General features: G+C 44.1%; 2 protein-coding genes across 3 annotated transcripts in view; both read right to left on the bottom strand.

The window, feature by feature from the left end:
* LOC147722438 (aromatic-L-amino-acid decarboxylase-like) overlaps positions 1-22,803 on the bottom strand; it is a 1,636,613-nt gene that overhangs the window by 259,460 nt on the left and 1,354,350 nt on the right. The window lies entirely within an intron of this gene.
* Positions 1-22,803, bottom strand: part of LOC147722439 (aromatic-L-amino-acid decarboxylase-like) — a 712,354-nt gene that overhangs the window by 259,488 nt on the left and 430,063 nt on the right. For both annotated transcript variants that reach the window (XM_086964959.1, XM_086964960.1), the window contains one exon: positions 205-271. In XM_086964959.1, coding sequence (XP_086821085.1) covers positions 205-271 — 67 coding nt within the window. The remainder of the gene's footprint in view (positions 1-204; positions 272-22,803) is intronic.

The following is a 22,803-nucleotide window of genomic DNA, read 5'->3' as shown; positions in this document are numbered from 1 at the left end:
GCATCAGATTCGTTTTCATCCTAATTAAATTAACTATCTAGCCTTAAGACAGGACTGTAAATGGAGATTTTGTGTTTTGAAGTGGCATACACATATGGACTTTTTATTTGAAAATGATGCAGCAATGAATCAGATGTGAGCAAACATGGGCCAGAATGTTTAAACATGAATACAATGATATAAAGAAAGGAGATGAAGACTTACAAATTGGACCAAGTTCTAAAATGTTGTCGAAGGCACAGGAGGGGGTGGTTCCAAGCGTTGCACAAAACTATGGATAAAAATAAAAGGAAATATATTGCAAACTTAATGCCAATTGCAGTTCATGTTTTTAATGTATTTATTATATTCTCAAGCAATAGAGTGGCAAATTGTTTCATTCCATCAAGACCACTGGTGGCTTCACACTTAAGTCATTAGGCACAAAATCAGTCACTAGTATTTATATGCACAAAACATTCCAGCATACTGCAGGATATTATTCTTTCTATATTCACTGTTACACAGTTACCAAAGAGCCAGTATGGGTATAAGGAGCTGAGGTTTCTTTTTGTCTCTGCCTATTATAGGCAAAATACAGCCAAGCAGATTTATAGTGATATCTTAGATATGGTTTAAAAATGTAGAATTCTTTGACGACCCTTCCATTTCACTGCACTAAACTAGGGAGGTACTCAAATATCCTTTGTTTGCTGGAGGAAGAGTTAAGTCCAGAGGAAAGTCTTCTGGTGTAATTTACAGTACCATGAGGACAGTATAGTATAAAGGTTCTCCTAGATGTAATGCTTCCACCGAAAATTCAGAGGACTGTCCCTTAATAACAGAGTCTAACCCATGGCCAAATTATTAAAATCAAAGCTATGTGACATATATAGACCTCTCATCCAGTCTAATATTATTCATTATCAAGCTAATTTTATGGCTATGATTTTAAATCTAGCTCTTTGTATTGCAATTGTGAGAAATTGGATTGTTGGTTGACTGGGGTGTTAGCCCGATTTACGCAACAGTCACAATCCCTTGCAGTGTGAGCCACAAAAATCCACTAAATTAACTTGTGCTTAAGCTTGGGTAGCTTGGCACAAAAAGCAGTCATGCTTCACTTAGAGGCAATATGTGAAGAGTATGCAGCACATAAACAATAATAAGGTGAAAACACAACATAAGAAAAATCACAAACAAATTTAGAAAACCAGAACACATTTTAATAAATTATTTCACATCAAAGTGACAAAATTCCAACCAGTGGAACCGGAGTTATGCATTTTTAAAGTTTTTAGAAAAAACTATTACCTAAAAAAATCAAAGCACCAACTGTGGACATCTAGTTGTGAGAGACCGTGTACAAAGTCAAAAGATATGGCCAACCACAATAGAGCACAGTTTGGATACAAGAAGTGGATTGGCCCCAGATAGCGCTTACCTTCGGACTTAAAAAGATTCTTCCGAAAAATGCTTTGAGAAGGTAAAGTTCAGTGGGGCAAGGCTGCAGGAAGTGTCCGAAGAAAAAGCGTCATAACCGGATAGCCTTTTAGTTGAAGCCGCAGTGAAGATTTCTACATTTGGACATAGTTGCCGAAGTGGAAGTCATAAATCTCCAGCAGGATGAGGCAGAGGGCTGTAGCCAAAGACAATACCACGAGGCCTGATGCCCCATTTGACGAAGGACTGCTGGAAAGGATTTAATGCTGCAGAGAAGAAAGTAGTAGAAGAAAAGTTAATCCAACTGGCGATGCACCACAGGCAGATAGGCAAGCAGGTTCGTCCTGGTCTCCTCCTGGTTCTTAGTGTAGTTTTTAGCCAAAAACTTTTCAAAGTTCTCAGTTGTGGGATTTGGCCATCTGTGCACGTTTAGCACCGCAACCAAGGGCTTAGGACTGGTGGTACACCTCTGGGGAGTTCAGGGCTCACTCATTCTGGGCCCAGGTACAGGTTCAAGACAGTGGATTCTTTTATGTTCCTGTGACTCTGAACAGGAGGCCAGCAAACTAGCCCTTGGAGTCACTTCTGGTAGACCTGGGTGCAGGTGAAGATGCAGGGCTCAAAAGCAGGGCTGGCCTGTTAGGGTACAATGCAGGCTCCAAGCAGCAAGACAGTACTTCCAGGTAAAGAAGCAGTTTGGCAGGGTGCACAGCAGGTCTCAGCAGCAGGCAGTTCTCTGAGAGTCCTTCCAGACAACCAGTAGTGAACTGAAGAGTGGACCTGAAGGTCGTTTTTTCATACCTTGGAGCCCATCTTCTGCGACCCTGCCCTGGCTCCAAACTGGCTCCGGTGACAATAAAAGGTCATTAGGCACTTTGTGTGAAGGCAGAGCACATGCTATTCAGGTGTGAAATGGACTGTGCTTAGCTCCACCCCCTCCCCTTCCTGCCAGCAGGATGCCCATTGAAGCTGTGGTAAAGTGCACAAGAGCCTAGTACAAAAAAATGAATTCAGCAAAAAGTGGAGGGTAAAAGGCAAAAGGTTTGGGAGTGACCCTGTAGGTCCAACAGTCTTTTTTTAAATGTTTTCATTGAATATCCAGTTGTACATAAACAGCGTAATATGATACCAGTATTAATGTGCCACATACAATAGCTTTTAAAAATCACCTATACGTAAAAGGAAAAAAGGATGTTACCGTACTGCTGGTAAGGACAGTTATCATCTATAGTCTGGTATTGAAACCTCCAGCACTGCATCTGAATATATACACATAAATCGCTCAATAAACTGTTTGCAGCAGCTTACATTGAAAACAAAAAACAACTCTCCCCCACCCCCCAGGGCCACGTTAGGAAGCCCTTCTCACCGTTGTACAGCATGGACTGATCAGTATCTCACCTTAGACTAACTGCTATGCCCTCGTTTCAAGACTATCCTCTGGCAGAACTCCAGTTTCTGGACTCCTTTCCTCTGTTTGCGTTTCCTCCCCAGCTTGGGGGAGGGGTGGTCTATGGGATGGGGATCTCTGAAATCATAACACACCATGACCTTGCGTCCTCCTCTAACTTTTCTTTTCTACGATGACGTCGCATACAAATCAATTCTGCTGTGGCCCACTCTCTGAGATCTTCAGCCCAGTTTTCCATTTTGTGGTGTTGCAGGCTCATCCACTTAATTGCAATCCTTCTTTTAGCTAGCACCAGCCCAACTCTAGGAGTCTTCGTGTAAGCTTCCTCCCTTTAGGTCTGGGAAGAAATCCCAGGAGTACCTCCTTGATAGAATAGGGCAGCGCCCATCCCTTCACCAACCTCAAGATTTCTAGTATCGATCCCCAGTATAATTTCCATTCGGTACATTCCCAAGTCATATGTAGGAACTGGGCTTCGTACTGATCACAATTGGGACATTGAGCAGAGCGGACTGAGTAAATTTTATGAAGTATATATGGAGTCAGGTGTGTTTTATAAACGATATTAAATGGGGTAAGATTGAATCTCACATTGGAACTAAATTGTTTGAACACTTTTTGTATCCGTTTCCATTCTGATTCCGTCAAGGGCTCCTCTAGTAACCTGTCCCCTTTGGCCTGAACTGGAAGTGGTTCTGCTGTTAAATCCTCTCTTAATGCCTTATATTCATTAGACACAAGTCTGCGGCCACCTGCCAGAGGCATAAGGACCTGAAGAGTGACAGTCACTGACGGTTCTTCTGGAAACATTAGCCAGAGCTCACGTGCTTCCGCAAAAAATCTTTGCATATTGAAGATATTGGCCTGTGCCCAATTTGAACATGGATTCTGCTGCTTCGCTTGTGAGGAACCACTGTCCCGAGTACAAATCTCCAATCCTACAGCAACCTCCCTCCATCCATTATGAAAAGTCATAGTTTGACTTATTAATTTGAATAGTTACACTACCCGTAAAAGGACATTCGGAGCATATGGCACTCATTTCATTACTGTCGTCACTGCAGTCTCCCAAATCGCAGCTACGTGTCTAATAAGATATGGAAATTGCGCGGGTACCCTTGATCCCATCATAAGGAGATCCGGTAAAGGAGTCCTACCATGAGTTCAATCCAGCAACCGCTTCTCTCAATTATCATTGTCGTCTATCCACTGTACTGATTGCTGTAACTGTTTCGACATATAGTAAAGGCTCAATCTAGGAACCTCCAACCCCCCCTCATTCCCAAGTCCGCCACAATGAGGTCCAACAGTCTTATATTCCATGAGGCCCAATGAGAATACCACAGGCATGGACTACTTTGTACACAATGATCTTTCCTATTGGACCTTATAGGGTCTCTGTCTAAACTTTGTCAAGAAAAGCCTATGTCAAACTAAATCTGATCAACGGTTCTGCAATGGTTGGGATATTTGGGTCACTGCCATTTATTTTGGATAAAATCCATTGTATGGAAAAGTATACAGATGATAAAATGTATTACAGTTGTTTGACTTCATGTTTTAATTATATTGTCTTGATGAGATTTTACCACGTGGAATATTATGCTTCTTTAGATGTGGCTCTAATGTGAATTGAGCATTTATCTTTTGTTTTTCTTTTTTTCCTCCTAGGGAAGAACTTTTTTTCTGCAGATCCCTGTGCAATCTGTAGATTTTTATAGACAGTCACCCATATTAAATATATGGGTGTGCCCACACCAGTCCTATACCAAAACCACTACTAATACCTTTGACAGGAGCAACTTTGGGTATCTTCGCAGGGTGGTAAACTGCAAAAGGTATGTGAATAAACAAAAACATACGAGTGTGTGAGTGTTCCAATACCTGTGCAAGCAGACTGACCACAAGCACCCACAATACGGTCCCCAGACGTATGTTTGTGATTGCAGAAATTCCACTATATTACCAGAATATCCACAGCCTATGAATCAGAATTTACTCTATAGAAAGGAATATTTCCTCATCTTGTTGATAGTTGGATTGAAGAAATGTTTGACCACAGGACCGTAATCTCAAGATTAACAAGATTTTTTACAATTTTGCTTTGAGTTCTATTTACTTGTGTCGTCTGAAATACTGAGCGGAGGGAGTTATTAAACAAATGTGAAATGCATTGCTAGATGAGAGAATTGGTGCTGAAACTCAGGTTTTACATAGGAAATATGGTTCTAGGTCAAGGAAAATGATGTCTAGAAATGCATGTTCAGTAGCAATAATGCCAAAAGCACTAACGCACTGTCTGATCGGCGAATGAGGGCCCTCAGGTCAATCCTGGTGCTGCTCTCTTTCTATAATGGTACAAAAGGGGTGTTCCGTCTTCAGCCCGGCTTGCTTGAATCCAGTGGCAAAGTGAGCAAGGGACTCACGTCTGAGCATACCCTGCCACACTTATGGCGGCCAAAAGCGGTACAAAAGGGGGTGATATAACAGCAGCGTCTGTATTGGGTGGGGAGCCTGTGCTGGTTTCAGGAGTGAAGAAGAGCACTGACAAATCAGCGCAAGACAGATAAGATATATATTTTTTTTGTAACACACTTTATTGAAACACCTCATCAGCGTAAAGGCAGGACCATTCAGTACATAAGGTATTTTGGTTTTGTTGTTTCCATCACATATATAATACATATTTGACAATGATATAACCTCTGGTTACAAATGTAGATCATCAGTCACTCGCCTTGGTTGTATGAGAAGTACAGACTTATAAATGGTCATTAACATTACATCAAGATCCGAAATACTAATCATGTATATGTTTTAAACTAACTTTAGTTTCTAACTAGTCCCCCCTCCTCCCATTCCTTCCCACCTCCTGATCTGCTCCTTCTGATTCTAGCGAGGTATCATGCATCCTACTCTGTCCATAATGGTATGCAAGCTTGGGGCAGCTGTATTCCTGTGTAGTGTGAAAAAGGATTATTGCGTGGAAGTCTTTTGTACAGGGATGTGGTCTAATTGTTTGAAGTCCTCTAACATGATGTCCCATTGCATAGAAATGGGCAGTTTCCGTAAGCCTCTAGTCTCCTCTCCCATTGTATCATAACACCTTGCCAACTAGACAATGACGGGCATCTGGGGGATTTCCACCTCAGAGTGAGGGCCCTAATTGCTAGCAAAAGGGCAAGATCCAGAAAACGTCTTTCGACGTTCTGCGCTTTGGTACGTCTACGGAGTCCCAAAAGGCACTCCAGGGAATTGTCATTAATTGTCATATGTGTGACATCTCCTAGGAAGTGCCGAACGCATTCCAGTTTTAATATACGTGGGTTAGTCCATAGCATATGAATAAAATCTGCCTCATCGCCTTTGCAGCAGGGGCAGCAGTGTTGGTCCTACAGAAACATCCGTTGTATCCTCTGTGGGGTGAGGTCGGCTCTATGTAGGACCATTGTTTGGATAAATTTCAATTTAAGGTTGCGGGATACGGGTGGAGAAGTGTAGCTCAATGATTAGAGCGGCAGACCCTGATGCAGAGGTCTAGCCCGGGACCAGGGTTCAATTCCCCGCCTCGGCGTGTCTTGGGCTCAAAATTCCACTGGCCTGACCATTCTCGCCTCAGTGCCTATTCCAATCATGGAGTCCCACTCTGCAACTCTGGGCAATAGCTTGCTTAATCTCCACAACGGCCCCCACAACGCTAAGGATGCCTGGCCTCCACCTTGGGGGTGCCCAGGAGTGGACGTCTCACAGGGAAAGCCAGGATGGGTTCCACAGCGGTATTCGTACAAGCGCCTTGAGACCCTTGCGGGTGAGTAGTGCGCTATACAAGTATCAATTTATTATTATTTATTATTATTACCCTCCTGGGATGTTCTAGCATAATTGCCCATGCTTTGTCAGTGAGTTCTGATCCGACGTCTTCCAGCCAATTTTGTCACGTGGGTTATGAGTGGGATGCCGGCATGCACCCTGATACCGCTGTATAAACATTTGATAAGATGTCCCCCAGCTCCCATATAATATAGTAAATGGACCAGGTCATGTTGTGGGGGCTCTCTGTGTTGCAGTGGCCAAGTGCTCCTGATATAATTTGATATAATAGATACTGACTTTCCGGTGCCCCAGTAGTCTGCACGAATGCTTCATGATCCAGGAGGTTACCATCGCCAAAGAAAGCACCAACCTCCTCCACACCTGCCTCTGTCCAGGTGCGTATTCTAGCCTTCGTGAGCCTATCCGCTGGAATGGGAATACCCAGCAATAGGAGAATAAGGGGTTACATCTGCAGAGCTTTCTTCCAACATTGTAGCGCTGTCCTCAGCAAAAGGGGTCCCTCAAGGGGGATCCTAGCTTTGGGTAGGATCAGGGAATGTTGCATGCCCTGATCTATATCCTTTGACGTAATCCCTATTTCTTGTAGATTCCTCCCTGCTGTCCAATAAGGTAGCCACTGGATTTGGCAAGCATAGTAGTATGCCCTGTAGTCAGGGACCCCTAAACCTCCCTTGCGGGGCTCCAGTTGTAGCTTCTGAAGGCTCACTCTTCAGCGACCTGCATCCAATATGAGCTTCACTGGGATACATTTTTCAAGGTGCAGAATATGGATGACGGAACCACTAGGGGCAAGTTCACGAAAAAATTATAATAACCGAGTGGGCACTACCATCTTGGAGATGGCAATTCGACCCATCACTGAGAGGGGAAGGATGTCCAACAGGCCACACTCGAGTGCAGTGCCGTTATGGCCTCCAGTAGGTCCGCCTGTAATCTTTAGACCTGTATTCCTAAATATTTGAATGTGGTGTGGGTTACTGGTAGCGTATAGGTACCGAATTGTACCTCATCTGGGTAGAGCCCCTCCCGAAAGAAGAAGGCATTTGATTTCCTGAGTTAATAACGAGGCCAGAGATCTTTCCGATGTCGGTAAAAATAGTGGGGAGAGGTGTGCCTTCGGCAGATAAATCACAAAGATATAAAAGTATATCATCTGCACACATGGAGGTGAGGTGGGTCGTGTCATCAATGGGTATTCCCAACTGTGTTCTGCTGACTGTCTCAGGGCTATTGCTAAGGGTTCCAACGCAAGTACAAACAGCAGGGGAGACAGAGGGCAACCCTGCTGTGTACCCCTGTGAATCACGTACTCGCCAGAGATATGCTGTACGGTGCAAGCTCTTGCCGTGGGAGAGGTGTAGAGTAGACGCACCCATTTGAGATAGTCAGCCGGGAAGCCGAAGCGTTGTAGAGCAGTGAACATGTAGTCCCAGGTTAAAGAATCAAAGGCCTGACGTAGGTCTAATGCCAGGCATCCGGGGTAGCGTTCATAACATAGTGTAACCGTCTAGTATTAAGGGACGTGCTGCAATTCGGTAGAAATCCACATTGGTCACTGTGCATGAGGGTGTTAAGATAGGGCTGTATATGGTTCATGAGCGCTTTGCTTAAAATCTTATATTCAGTTGCCAGTAGGGATAGAGGTCTATAATTAGTGATGTCTGTGCCATCGCGGCCCGGCTTGAGTATGGAGGCGACCAGGGCCTGCATAGTGGACTATAAGGCCTATAAGCATATAAGGCCTGCCTCTAGAGCCGCCTTATATACTTATTCCAATTTGGGAACCAGGGCATCTGAATTGATTTGATAAAAATTCTATAGGAAAACCGTCTAGGCCAAGTGCCTTATTACGATTTAAACAAAACCAAAGGGGATGATGGACGGAGTGTTGAACATTGCAAGCACTTAGCCCCAGTCAACTGATCTGGGTATAATCCATGATCATTCTTTAGCTCACTCTACCACCCCAGGTCAGACATGGCTATATGCAAATCAGTCCGACCCTGTGCCTCATGGGAACAGTCCAGCCCGAACTGCCAAAACATGTCTTCCCTGGACCGGAAACAACCATCCTGGGACTGGTTTCTGGCTAATCAGCCGTCATCAGACAGGCTAGCTTGAATCCAGTGGCAAAGTGAGCAAGGGACCCACGTCTGGGCATACCCTGCCAACTTAGGGTGAACAAAGCCAAAGCAAAGGGGATGATGGACCCAGTGTTGAACATTGCAAGCCCTCACCCCCAGTCAACTGATCTGGATTTAATCCATTATCATTCTTTAGCTCACTCTGCCACCAATTTAGGCCTTTATTCGCGATACGTATTTATTGTTGAGTTATAGGGCCCGCTATTTCTTCCCGTACGTCTGACGGTAGGGAGGGAATCAGTAAATCTCATAAAAAGACGTCTATAGAGGTGTCGGTGTAGTGTGCTGGGGCTGCGCAAAGTGTACTGAGATAAGTGCAGAAGGCTTCGTTTATCTCTTGTTTCGTGTGTGCCAGACGGTGAATGTATATGAGTAATAATGGGTGGTTCAGGTCTGTCCCACACTATTTGAGCTAATAAGGTCCCAGCTCTATCTGCTTCCGAGTGTTTCCGTAGCATAATGGCTCTATGGCCTATAACCCGCAACATTTCGAGTGTTTCAGCGTGAGTAATGCGAGAACTCTGTAATGCATTCCGTTTATCTGGATCTGTCACTGCTTCTTGTTCTAAGGTGGTCAGTAAATTCTCTACTCTTACCAAATTTGATTTGCTTCCTGTCTGGCCCCCACTATCCGCCTGATTGCTGCTCCTCTCACCACCACCTTAAGTGCGTCCCACTCAATTAGATTCGAGGAAGCTGTGTTCCAGTTCTCAGATAAATAATTTTCAATGGTATTGGATAGGGTGGTACGGAACAGGGCATCCCCCAGTAGCTGTTGTACTAATTTCCAGGTGGGCACTGGGGTCGGCACTCTACCCCAGGCGGGTGTAAGCTCGAGTGGGGTGTGACCGGAGAGTGTTTTTGCTAAATAAGTGGATTGACTGAACTGCGTGGCTATGGTGGTGGAGCAAAGGAATCTGTAGCAATTTACAAATTTAAAACAAACATGGCACATTATCATTAAAATGATAAAAATACTAAATACAAATGTAAGAAGATCAAAAAATAAAAACACGATAATTCGGCACTACAAAAGTTAATCATCTAATGTTTTTACAGTCTTTGAATAAGCATTCCCCACAAGCATTTCCGTCAAACAAATTGCAGAGAGAAGAATGTACAACATCTTAATAGTAAACAGACACCTCTAAAATACAGAAAAAAACCTCCTCAGTTTATGCTCATGCAACCTTATTAAATAAGTGCGAGGATTTTTCCAGGTATAGGACAACAAACATTGAATCCGTATGCAGTTCAGTTAAGGAATACATGTTATCATAATTAAAGCTCGCCTTGCATGTATTATTTTGTATTTCGGATATAATTTCAAACACCGAACCACAGCCTATTACTTCAATAACTAACTAGCAAAATCTGTATATCATATTTAAACATTTTCAGGAATATGAAATTCTTAACTTTTCCAGTTACTAATTCCTCCATGGAGAGAGTGAGGGCTCGCAGCTGTAATTCAATAGACCCCATGGACAACAACTCCGAGGACTGTGTGACAATCATATTGCCTGCACCGGAAATTATTTCCTGACCCTAAATATTTCACCCTCTCCACTCTTTTATTTATGCAGTGAAATCTGTTGTGGGGTACTCCCGCCACTCCATACCATAACTTCGGTGACACTTTAAATTGTATATTTTCATTAGGCAACAGATGTCTTTTCGCCATTGTTTCATAAAATCTCTGCAGTCAATCACCATGCAATATATTACACGGGAACTGTGGCTACCAATATCAGAGCTAAGAACCATATTTTGAGTGAAGACCATACCTAAATACATATTTTGTGTTACTCTCTATAACACATAAATTCCCAATTTCCGTGAAAAGCTCAACATTGTTTGTCATCTAAAAATAAATAAAATTGCACTTTTCCAGATATTAATCATCAAACATTGTAAGCAAAGAATGCAATCCATGCTGCAAACTATTGCCCTGAAGTTAAATATAATAATATCATTAGGTCATAATACCCTCTCACATGTAAATTCACATGCATTCGCACATGCTCAAACTAATACAAAGACACTCTTAGACATTCATTGTCACAAACATACACATGCACTAACATGCCATTATATGCAAAAACGCTCACACACACACACCACTGCCCTGGCCCACATAAACACACACCTATGCATTGATCCCACAAGGAGGGTCTTCTATTGTCTAGTATAGTATCCAAACTACTTCAGCAGAAGAGGCACCAATTATAAATGTGTGTAGCTTACAAATATACCCAGACACATCTCACACTGCAGTAGGCCTGGGTGTTGCTGGTGCTCTGTTAAATGGCATGCAGGGGACTCCGTCCGTGTGTGCTGCTGAGATGAAAGAGTGAAACACAGACAAACTCAAATAGCTGAGTTGCCCAAACAGTTTTCCTACCCCCTTGCTTATTAAAGTATGATGAAGAAGATAGCAGAGGGATTGGGGGATGCGGAAAAGGGACTATAATATACCAGCCTGTTTTCTAGCTTTATTGGTTGGGTGCATGAAACCTTCGACATAGGTGAGGGGCGGCTGTTGTGTGCATACGGGTCAATTAATACACATGCACGACTTTCTGTGTATTGCACAGCTGATCAAATGCTGCTGAGAATGTAATGAAATAAAGCATTTTGAGAGTCCGCTTTGTAACTCTGAGGCCGGGAGGTGCTTTCCTGAAACACCGAGGACCACTTAGAAGCACCTGCTCTTTTCATGGCACTCAATACACTGAGAGAAAACAAACAATGAAGTAACCTGATTTGAAGCCCAATTTTCAGCAGCATAATTGCATTTGAAACAGGGGAGAATGGGAAGCTGCGCCTCAGAGCTAGATTCGATCGCTCTTTAGTGCCTGCGGGTGTTTCTGCTTCCAGAGTGAAGGAAGAGCAACCGGCAAAACTACTCACATGACCCTTACTAAGCAATACGTATCTCCCTGCCTTCAAAATCACCAATGGTTCACAATTCACTACGGGTTTATGAACCTAACCAAGTGGGGACCGTTTATGTACCGTTGAATATGGGTCACTATACCCTGCATAGCTGCATACATTGTTCATGCCATGGTGTTTATTCATAAATATATATTTGTTATAAAATACTATATTTAACCTAATCTAGAGTGCAAGGAGGGGTTAAATTAGAGCTATGGAGAAAAATTACATTTAAGAGACCCTGCAACTATTATCAGAGTTATTTCCCTATGCAAAGTCACTGTAATGAGAGGCCCCCCCACCCCGCGCCTAGGGGAGGGGGGCCTTTAGTAGCATTACAGGCAAGAGGCTGGGCCTGCAGTAGACGTGGACAAGGGGAGTGGGAAGGGTTAGCAGGAAATTCGAGAAGGTAGGACAAGCTCGCAGGCGACCCCTCCCCAGGGAAAGGAATAAGAACGCTAATCACAAGGGAGAAGCCCTCTTTGTCCTCTTGCCTCGGCGCCGCAGGTAGCAGCTAGAAGGAAGTTGCCCACCCACCCATCCCTGTTGCTAGAGGTAGAACTGGCGGGGTCCCGGCCAAGAAAAATGTCGGGGACTCCTTTTGGCGGAGACGGGCTCATCCTGGAACAAGGAGGGCAGATAATGGGCCTCCGGGCTGGTGGGAGATGGGGCCGTCCTGCTGGTGGTCCTGGACTCTCCGGCCCTACTTGAGCTGCCGGTGCTTGGAAGAAGCAATGGCTGGGTCCCGGCCAAGAAAAATGTCGGGGACTCCTTTTTGGCGGGGACTGGCTCATTCTGGAACAAGGAGGGCAGTCAATGGGGCTCCGGGCTGGTGGGAGAGGGGGCCGTCCTGCTGGTGGTGCTGGACTCTCCGTCTGTTGTAAATAAAACAGCGATAGTATTAAGCATTCACTGAAGACATGCTATTGTGTCTTTGTTCTAGTTTTCCCGCTCATACTTAAATACGGTCAGACTCCATTTTGTTTTCTGGCGTTCATCTTGTGTGCCATACATTGTCATGTGCTCGCCATGAGGCGAGTCCTACCTCACTGATTGTCACCCCTGAAGTTTGCCTAGCAACAGGCTATAAATAGCTCCTTGTGCATCTAGCGCATGCCCAGTAGGAGTCACATCTGTCTCTGATTAGCGTAGATTGGAATGTGCATTTGGCGGGTCTCAAGAACCGTTAACTCCACCCATGTATCGATCATGTTCAAGAAACGTCCATATATGGTTGTAAATCATGTGTTGAGCTGTAACCGCCTACTTATGAACCCCTTCTTTGTGTATAAAAGGGGACCCCATGTCTGAGTTCTTTGTACAACTTTGTACAATACTGTCGAGTGTTGTGTGGGCTGTAGTACCACCTTTAAAGGTTTATTAAACTATGTTTTTGTATTTCCAGTTTCCGTGCCAATTTCTTGTGTAGTCTGAGGACTCCGTGCACAGAAGGGCGAACCCTTTGCACTTGCAGGCCTTGCTGAGGCCTGTATTCATCAATTGGCGCCCAATGTAGGGCTCATCGGCAACTCGGATGCTCGAAGGATTGGTCGTGACGAAGGATTGGAACCTTGCCGGGGACATGATCACTGCAAGCGATGCCTTTTAGTCCTGGCATCCCGAGGTACTCTTCCTTCCCTTCCGATCTGACCATCTGGGTAGCGCCGGTCATCGACTGAGACCTCTTCAGTCGGTTTGCTGCATAGTGGCCGTTTGGGCGAATTTGGAACTTGGCAGTTGGAATCTGGAGGATCTTGATTGGTAATAATCGTTGTACGGTACTTGCTGCGAGCCTTTGGTAGTCTTGATTGGGAAGGCAGTTTTAGGATACGCTTGCCGCGATTAATTTGTTTGTTTGTTTGAGGTGACTAGTCATATTGTTTGGTTTGAATTTGTACATATATGCGTTGCAACACATATAGGCAGGCAATGTGGAGACATTTCTCCTAAACTGTACATATATGCGTTGCAACACATATAGGCAGGCAATGTGGAGACATTTCTCCTAAACTTTGGATTTGAGCGGTGCAACGTTTTAAGTGCCATTTTAATTATAATATTGCATAGTTTGCACTATTTTAGTCATGCCTGTTTTTATCGCACTCCGTAAGTGGTGCTGCTGTTTTGGAAATGACCGGTTGGTACTTGAAGAATCACAGCCGGCTCCCCCGGAAGGGACGCCGAATAGGGATATGTATGTCAAGTTTGGTCTTTCCCCCATAATGTACACCACGTTATGGAGGAAATATACAAAAAAGGATCCTGAGTTACGATGGCCTATGTATGGATCATTTGATTTGCGGAAAATTGAGTATGTGGAGCAGTGTATGTGTAAGCAGCGAGTGAGGCAAGACATGTTTGAGTGTATACGTATGTGGGTGAAAGAGGTGCGAGAGCGTGAGAAGCGTGAGCAGGCACTGATTGAGAAGGAGCAACATAAGAGTGAGCGTGAGAGAGCGCATGAGTCGAAAAAGCGCAAAGCAAAGGAATTAGAAGAGAAACAGGAGAAAGAACGTTGGTTGCAAATATCTGGCCCGTATCCTGTTCGACAGCCTCTTTATCCTGTCCTTAGTAAAACTGATGATGATTTTTCGTTATTAGATCGCTCTCCGCCTCCCTAGGCTGGCCCCCCTGCTCTGAGAGGAGGAGGTCAGGATTCTGGACCGCCCGGGCAGAAAGTGGATACGCGGTCTATGTTGTCGGCCGATCGTATGGCTGATCTCCGTAAGATTGCTTATCGGGTCAACAAAGATACTGTCTCCCTTGCAGAGTTATTGAGAGAGCTTGAAGCATGGGAGGATAGGGAGAAACTATACTTTACCGAATTTGTTTCTAATGAAGTAGTAACAGCTTTTCGGAAATATTCCAATGTTTTTGAACCAGATGATGTGATAGCTGATTCTAAAGAATTGCGGAAAGGTCTTCTTCTTCCTTCTCAGGTGCCTGATGCGATTCGACAGATATTTGCGTTGCGGGAGGAGATGTTTCGGCTACGGTATGAAGCGCGGAAAAGGAAAGCCAGCGAGGAGAAAATAAATCCGAGTGGCGACGGGAAGCAGTCATCCATCTTTTATTCAGATAAGATCGATGCAGTGCATGTTAAACCGATGCAGGAGGCAGCGCCCTTGTACGTTCCTCCTAAAGGAGAGGGTACTAGTTCGGATAGAGGGTCAGCTGATGCTCAAGGGTATTTAATCTATAATTGGGTTTATACTCCTTGGAATAGAGCAGATGTTATGGCATTAAAAGCGGCATTACCTGATCCCCGAAAGAATCCCGCAGCCTTTTACGAGGAAGTTGAGGGGGCTCTAAATTCCTGTACTATGACCCTGGCCGATATTGATTTGTTTTTCGGGCTTATATTACCCCCAGATATGTGGAGATCTATACGAAAGGTAGATGATCTTCAGGAATTTCAGGTTAGATTGGCGGATCTTGAGGACGAGGATAGAGAAAGGAAACCTGCACAGAGACCGCCCCAGTCGATTTTAAAACTTCCTGCTGCTATTTTGACTAAATTAAAAACGCTTCTCCCCCCTAAAAAGATTGACTGGACTATGTTAGCGTCATGTAAACAGAAAGTAGATGAATCAGTTTCAGAATTCTTTACGCGATTTGAGGAGACTTTCCATGATTTCAGTGGCCAGTCACTTACGGACGACATGGGTCGACATCTTTTTGTTGATAAATATTTTTCGAATTTATTACCGGGAGTAGCAGCTCGATTGAAAGCGAGCGAAAGCTCTTGGACGACTTTGTCACCAGTATCCCTCCTGACGATGGCTCAGTATTATGAGCGTCAGGAATTAGAAGCGAAGGGTAGAGAGGAAAACAAATCGAAAGATTTGAAAACAAAGGTTATGTTAGCGCAAGTGTATGGGCCGCCTCGTAGAGGTAATGATAGGGGTGGCATGAATTTTTCTGGTTCTTCTTCGGGCCGTACTGATTTGGCCCAGGATCAATGTGCATATTGTAGGCAGAGAGGCCATTGGGTGAATGAGTGTCCATTGTTGCGTTTACAGCGGCAATAGCGGGGGCAGGGATTCATGAGGGGTAGAGGAGGTTCTTCAGGCCCTAGGGGCAACACGAATGATCGAACTAGATTTGATTCTAGTATGCGACCGCGAGATGGGTCCAATGTCTTTGATCGACGAAATCAATGCCAAATGTCTGAATATGTACCTCCTGAACAGCACGATTCACAGTATGCATAGGATTGCGTAGGATGGGGTAAGGAATCAGTCGAAGTGCCAGTAGATCAGAGGGGTCCTAATGTTACAGCACATGTTTTGGGTTCTACTGATCGGTTCCTGGTTGATACAGGAGCTACTCGTAGTGCTTTGTCTAAAAAATTGGTTCCGAGGGCTCCCCTGTCTGGCTTAACAATTACGTCTATAGGGTTCGATGGAACGCCTTCTCTTAGCCCACTATCACAACCTCTTGCACTTTATGTAGATCAGTTTGTCGCACCATGTCCATTTTTGCTTTCCCCGAACACGCCTGATAACATTGTGGGCCTGGATATGCTTAAGCATTTTCGGGCCACGATACGATGCTCCCCTGAAGGAGTACGTGTTATCTTGAATGACAACTATCCGACAATGGAGAGGGTGTGTACGATTGAAGAAGTTGCTGCATTGGCCTCTTTACCTCATACTTTGTGGGCTACTTCGGATACTGATGTGGGACACATGATCATCCCCCCAGATAGTGCAGGATCTGATTAAAGTAGGGGTTGTTGAAGAGATACCGACACTAGGATTTATCGATTTATTATCGATTTGAGGGAGGTTAATAAGATAGTGATACCTCAATACCCAGTGGTTTCTGATATTACAATACTTCTTACTCCGGTCCCGCCAACTGCAACAACGTTCTCAGTTATAGACTTGAAGAACACTTTCTTTTCGATCCCTATTCATCCTGACAGCCGATACCTTTTCGGATTCACTTTGAATAATAGATCGTACAGATTTTGTAGAGTTCCCCAAGGCTATACTGAGAGTCCTAGCATTTATAGTCAGGCATTGAAACGGCAGTTGGTTTCTTTTATTTTACCTGAAGGTGTGGCGCTTATACAATATGTCGATGACATCTTGCTGGCAGCCGACACCCCCGAACAATGTGAGGAGTGTACATTGTCTCTACTTACTTTTCTGGCATTGCACAATCGCAAAGTATCGAAAAAGAATTTGCAATATTGTAGACCAAAGGTAACCTACTTAGGTCACCTTTTGTCTAAGGAGGGGCGTGCACTTATACCAGATCGTATTCAAGCTATTTTAGATACACCAGCACCCTCCACGTAGAAAGATTTTCGAGCTTTTCTGGGTCTCACCTCCTTCTGTAGACAGTGGATATTAGGGTTTTCGTACATAGTTAAACCGGATTGGTGTCACTACAACGCATGCTTTTACATCGCATGCCTTTACAACGCGGTTTTTACCACGCAGTCCATTACAACGCATAATGCTTTTAGGCGCTGGATAGTGAATTATTTAATTTACTATTCCAACTCCAGTCCCCGTGGATAGCAGGGAAGGTGTTGGATAGTAAATTAAATATATTCCCTATCCTAGAGTGCCCCCCAGCGCAATGCGTTGTAATGGTATGCGTTGTAATGGTTGCGATGTAATGGTAGTGCGTTGTAAAAAATGCGTTGTAAGTGATGTTCCCCAGTTAAACCACTGTTAGCCCTTTTGACAAAGGATACCCCAGTTCCCCTTCCCTGGACAGATGAATGTGAGAATGCTTTTCAACAATTACGTCAGGCCCTTTGTTCAGCACCAGTGTTAGGCACCCCTGATTATACGAAGCCCTTTACATTGTATGTGCATGAGAGAGATGGATGCGCGTTATCAGTGTTAGTGCAGATGCACGGTGACAAACAGCGCCCTTGTGCATACTTCTCGGCGATGCTTGATCCTGTTGCTCGAGCATTGCCTGGTTGTCTTCGCTCGGTTGCAGCAACAGATGTGTCAATACGCCAGAGTGAAGGGATTGTGTTATCTCATAAGCTGTTGGTGTTGGCCCCTCATGCTGTCGATGCCCTTTTGAATCAAACAAAGACGCAGCATCTAACGAGTGCTCGTCTGACAGGGTACGAGCTAATACTATTGGCTTCTCATATTACATTGAAGATATGTTCAACACTGAATCCAGCCACGTTGTTGCCCTTTCCAGTGACTCGGCCCGAGGCGCAAGAGACACATGACTGTGTCTTTGTGACTGAGGAACAGACAAAGGGTCGTATTGACTTGCAAGATACGCCTTTTACAGATGTGGATAGAGAGCTGTGGGTGGATGGGTCTTGTTTACAGTTACTAGATGGAACTACCTCAGCAGCATATGCAATTACTACGCTACACACAATAGTGGAGATAGCACGCATACCGCAGAAATCGGCACAAGCAGCAGAACTGATAGTGTTGGCATGAGCTTGTAAGCTTAGTGCAGGGTTATGCGTGAATGTCTATACGGATAGCCGCTATGCTTTCCGAGTAGCGCACGATTTCGGCCTGCTCTGGAAGGAAAGGGGTTTTCTGACATCACATGGATACAGATAATGTATGGAGAATTAGTACATAATCTTTTGACTGCCTTGACCTATCCTAAGAAGATAGCTATAGTGAGATGTAGTGCACATAAGAAAGTGACAGACAAAGTGGGACAAGGAAACTCTTTTGTAGATCGAGTAGCACGTGAAACTGCGATGCAGCCTGGCTCCACTCCAATGTATGTTGTGAAGTCACAAGCTGAGCAGTGGCAAGATGCTAGGGAAAAGGTATTAGAAATAAAAAAGACTGCTACTGATAAAGAACGAGAACAATGGTCAAAAGATGGAGCAATGGATGATGAAGGCTGCTGGAGGAATAAGCAGATGTATAGGTGGAAGTTACCCACAGCCTTCGTACAACCTATGGTTCAGATGGCACATGGTCTAGCACATGTTGGAGCTTCAGCAATTGTGAAATTGCTTATGCAAGTTTGGGAGCATCCAGAAATTGCTAGCACGGCTAAAAGAGTAGTACAGACCTGCATGATTTGTCTTAAATAAAATCCAGGAAAAGGGACACGAACTCCAGCAGGAGGATTTGCAACACCCACTGCACCTTTTGAAGTATTGCAAATGGATTATATTCAGCTGGAACGCTGCAATAATCTGAAGTATGTCCTGGTTGTGGTTTGTGCATTCAGCCAAAGGATTGAAGCATACCCTACGAAGGACAATACTGCAATGACTACTGCTAAGGTGCTGTTGAAGGAATTTTTCCCTCGCTACGGTGTTTGTAGATTGTTGTGGAGTGATAACGGACCCCATTTTGTGGCAGACGTTATTAAGTATGTTCTGAAAGGATTAGGCATCACGCAAAAGTTTCATGCAGTGTTCCACCCGCAATCAGCAGGTTTGGTGGAAAAGTACAATGGCACGTTGAAGCTAAAAATAGCGAAAATACAGGCTTCTACTTCTCTGACTTGGCCAGATGCTTTGCCTTTGGCATTATTGTCTATCAGATCAGTACCGCATTCTCGGACGGGCCTAACGCCCTATGAGATCGTTTTCGGGCGCCCCATGAACATATGGGGGGGTGCCCAAACCGAGCTCAGTGTACGATGTACCTTGTGTTTTAATGAATGACTATTTGGCACAATTAACTGATAGCTTGGTTTCCATTCATCAACAGGTTCCAGAAGCACTCCCGGACCGGTCCACAGGAGAAGGTCATAATCTCCGGCCAGGTGATTTCGTCCTCGTGAAGTCCTTTGAGAGGTCGGGCAGTCTGGAGCCAAAGTGGTGTGGTCCCGAGCAGGTCCTTCTCTCCACAAGAACAGCCGCCCGAGTCACCAACCAGAAGAATTGGATACATTCCATCCATTGCCGGAAGGTGCAACATGACCTGGTGGAGCCTGCTGTATTGACAGACCATCGAGATATCCTGACTACGGAAAGAGGCCGTGCTGTGGTACCAGACGAATCTGAGGAGTTCTTCCCGGACCCGACAATTCCTGGATCAAGAAGATATAATCTACGACCAAGAAAGGAATCTGCAATTGTGTGAGAAGTTGTCAGAACGGTCCCTAGGTCAGTGAAACGGAGAGCCGATGAGGCAAGGGGGGGTGGATCAGCCCTGCATTAGTGTAGTGACACCCGTCATGGCCCGCTGGTGAAGAAAACAACGGCTACCTAGGGGTAAGAGTTCTGACAACACTTTAGTTTCAGGAAGATACTGTGTGTACATTTGTTCGAATGGATAAGAAGAAGATTTTTGGTTCTGTAGGTTTCATTATTATTGTGGCAGTTATCGCTACAGTTATGTGGTTTGTAGAGGATAAAGCTCCTGCTCGTGGGCTATATGTTGTTTCCACTCCAGTCCCAGATGAGCACTTTCTCTATACACTTCCATATCAAGAGTTAAAACATCGACAGTTGTATTTGAATAACACTTTCATCCAAATGTTGCATCATACCCACGTTGCTACAAATGCTACAGACTGTTGGATATGTGGGATGATGCCGGTGCATCAAAAGAAAGGGGGAACACCGTTCATACCTCTCCCTTTCTCTCATAATGGCTCTTGTAGAGCATGGTACACCTTGCTTTTTGGTACGAGAAAACCCACAGTGGTTAGACTGCTTTTCAGACTGAATAAAGAATGCCATCAAGATAAGGAAGTCTATCCACAAGCCAATGGAACTATATGGGAGTGGGAGGAATATCGACCGGACAATGAATCAGCGCCTTATATCTTCACGAACACTAGAGACACTGTTGGACAATAGAAGTTTGTGATTTCAGTGTCCCAAGCACAAGCAGATTTATGTGTACAGAGTGTAGGCCATATTCCTGTAGGTGTTAGTGATTGTATTGTCGTATTGAATATTGATGGCCTTACAAATAGCACTTTCCTCGCCTCTCATAATACCTATTTTGTATGTGGAAACAAAGGCTATTATCGATTACCAGCTGGATGGTCCGGAGTATGTTATGTATCGTTTTTATTGCCACCTGTATTCTTGGCACCTGCATCATATCATAAAGATTTGAAATTATTGAACAATGTGACTGTAAATAGGTATAAACGAACTTTGTCTGTAGATGACGTTGATCAAACGGATACTAGTCTGCAGCAGTATATAGATTTTAACTTAGGATTATTTTTCTTTGTGGGAGCTGCTCTGAATAGTAGAAAGATACGGCGATTAATGAGAGTAGTTGAAGCGGTTACTAATCAAACTGCTGCAGCCCTTGGAAATATTACTGAAGAGCTGCAAATTACTAGGATTGTTGCATTACAGAACCAAATAGTTCTGGATGTAATGTTAGCGGATAGAGGCGGGGCTTGTAGAATCATTGGAAGCAGTTGTTGCGTCTTTATCCCTGATCATACTCCTTCTGTGTACAAAGCCATTAACAAATTACATAAAATTGCAGCTGATATACATGTCGAAAATGGATCTTGGACCTTTTCTGGGTGGTTTTGGACCTTGATTTCTACATGGGGTTGGAAAGTTCTCACTGGACTTTGTATAATTGTTGCCATATTATTTTCATGTTGTATATGTATTCAATGTAGTCCAATGATATGTTCTTTATGTGTTTCATTTTGTGTGCCTAATAAACGATCTGTCGCAGAGGCTACCCATCAGAAAACTATAACTAGAGAGATAGCTGACATGATGAGCATCGATATCAACGATGAGTATTTAGATTATCCAAGGAAACCGAATGTCTTCAGCAAATGCTGAAAGGGCCGTCTGTTGTAAATAAAACAGCGATAGTATTAAGCATTCACTGAAGACATGCTATTGTGTCTTTGTTCTAGTTTTCCCGCTCATACTTAAATACGGTCAGACTCCATTTTGTTTTCTGGCGTTCATCTTGTGTGCCATACATTGTCATGTGCTCGCCATGAGGCGAGTCCTACCTCACTGATTGTCACCCCTGAAGTTTGCCTAGCAACAGGCTATAAATAGCTCCTTGTGCATCTAGCGCATGCCCAGTAGGAGTCACATCTGTCTCTGATTAGCGTAGATTGGAATGTGCATTTGGCGGGTCTCAAGAACCGTTAACTCCACCCATGTATCGATCATGTTCAAGAAACGTCCATATATGGTTGTAAATCATGTGTTGAGCTGTAACCGCCTACTTATGAACCCCTTCTTTGTGTACAAAAGGGGACCACATGTCTGAGTTCTTTGTACTACCTTGTACAAAACTGTAGAGTGTTGTGTGGGCTGTAGTACCACCTTTAAAGGTTTAATAAACTATGTTTTTGTATTTCCAGTTTCCGTGCCAATTTCTTGTGTAGTCTGAGGACTCCGTGCACAGAAGGGCGAACCCTTTGCACTTGCAGGCCTTGCTGAGGCCTGTATTCATCACCGTCCCTACCCGAGATGCTGGTGCTTGGAAGAAGCAATTTGGGGAAAGCTGGGGCGCAAGGAAAGGCGCAAAGCAGTACCAGGTGGCCGCGTCTAGGGGGTAGACGACGGGTAGTTAACTGGAATGGATTGGAAGCAATGGAGGTGGGTTGAGGCATGCTAGTACAACCCACATCAAGAGTGGATCTGGAGATCCTGAATTGTAAATACAATTGTAATCTGTGGTGCAAACTAATACTGCACGACCCTATGTTTATCAATGTGTGTTGGATTGTTTTAATAAAGTTGGTCTAATGTTGACAATGTATCAACAAATAAAGAGGGCGTTATCTGAGAGAATTAATAAAGACTACCCAGTGAAGACCAGCCACTTTGTATGGTACCTTTTGTGGGGGGGCAAAAGGGGGGCAAGGTATGGTGAGATGAATTGCATGTTATATGCCCACTATATGCAATATGTGAGGTTCCTATCAGTATTTTTCTAATGGCAACTTTGCTGTACTGTAGTAATAATACGGCATTTGAGGTTTTTGAAGTTTGCACTATAGTAAGAAATGTGTCAATGTCCATTGATTAGTACTTTTGCTTTAAATTACATTATTATGGACTGTGTGTGTGTGTAATATATATATATATATATATATATATATATATATATATATATATATATA

Source organism: Lissotriton vulgaris, chromosome 4_1, assembly GCF_964263255.1.
Source record: "Lissotriton vulgaris chromosome 4_1, aLisVul1.2, whole genome shotgun sequence".
Classification (NCBI taxonomy): Eukaryota; Metazoa; Chordata; class Amphibia; order Caudata; family Salamandridae; genus Lissotriton; species Lissotriton vulgaris.
The sequence above is the reverse complement of the archived record's forward strand: the minus strand, read 5'-3'. Positions and strand labels throughout refer to the sequence as shown.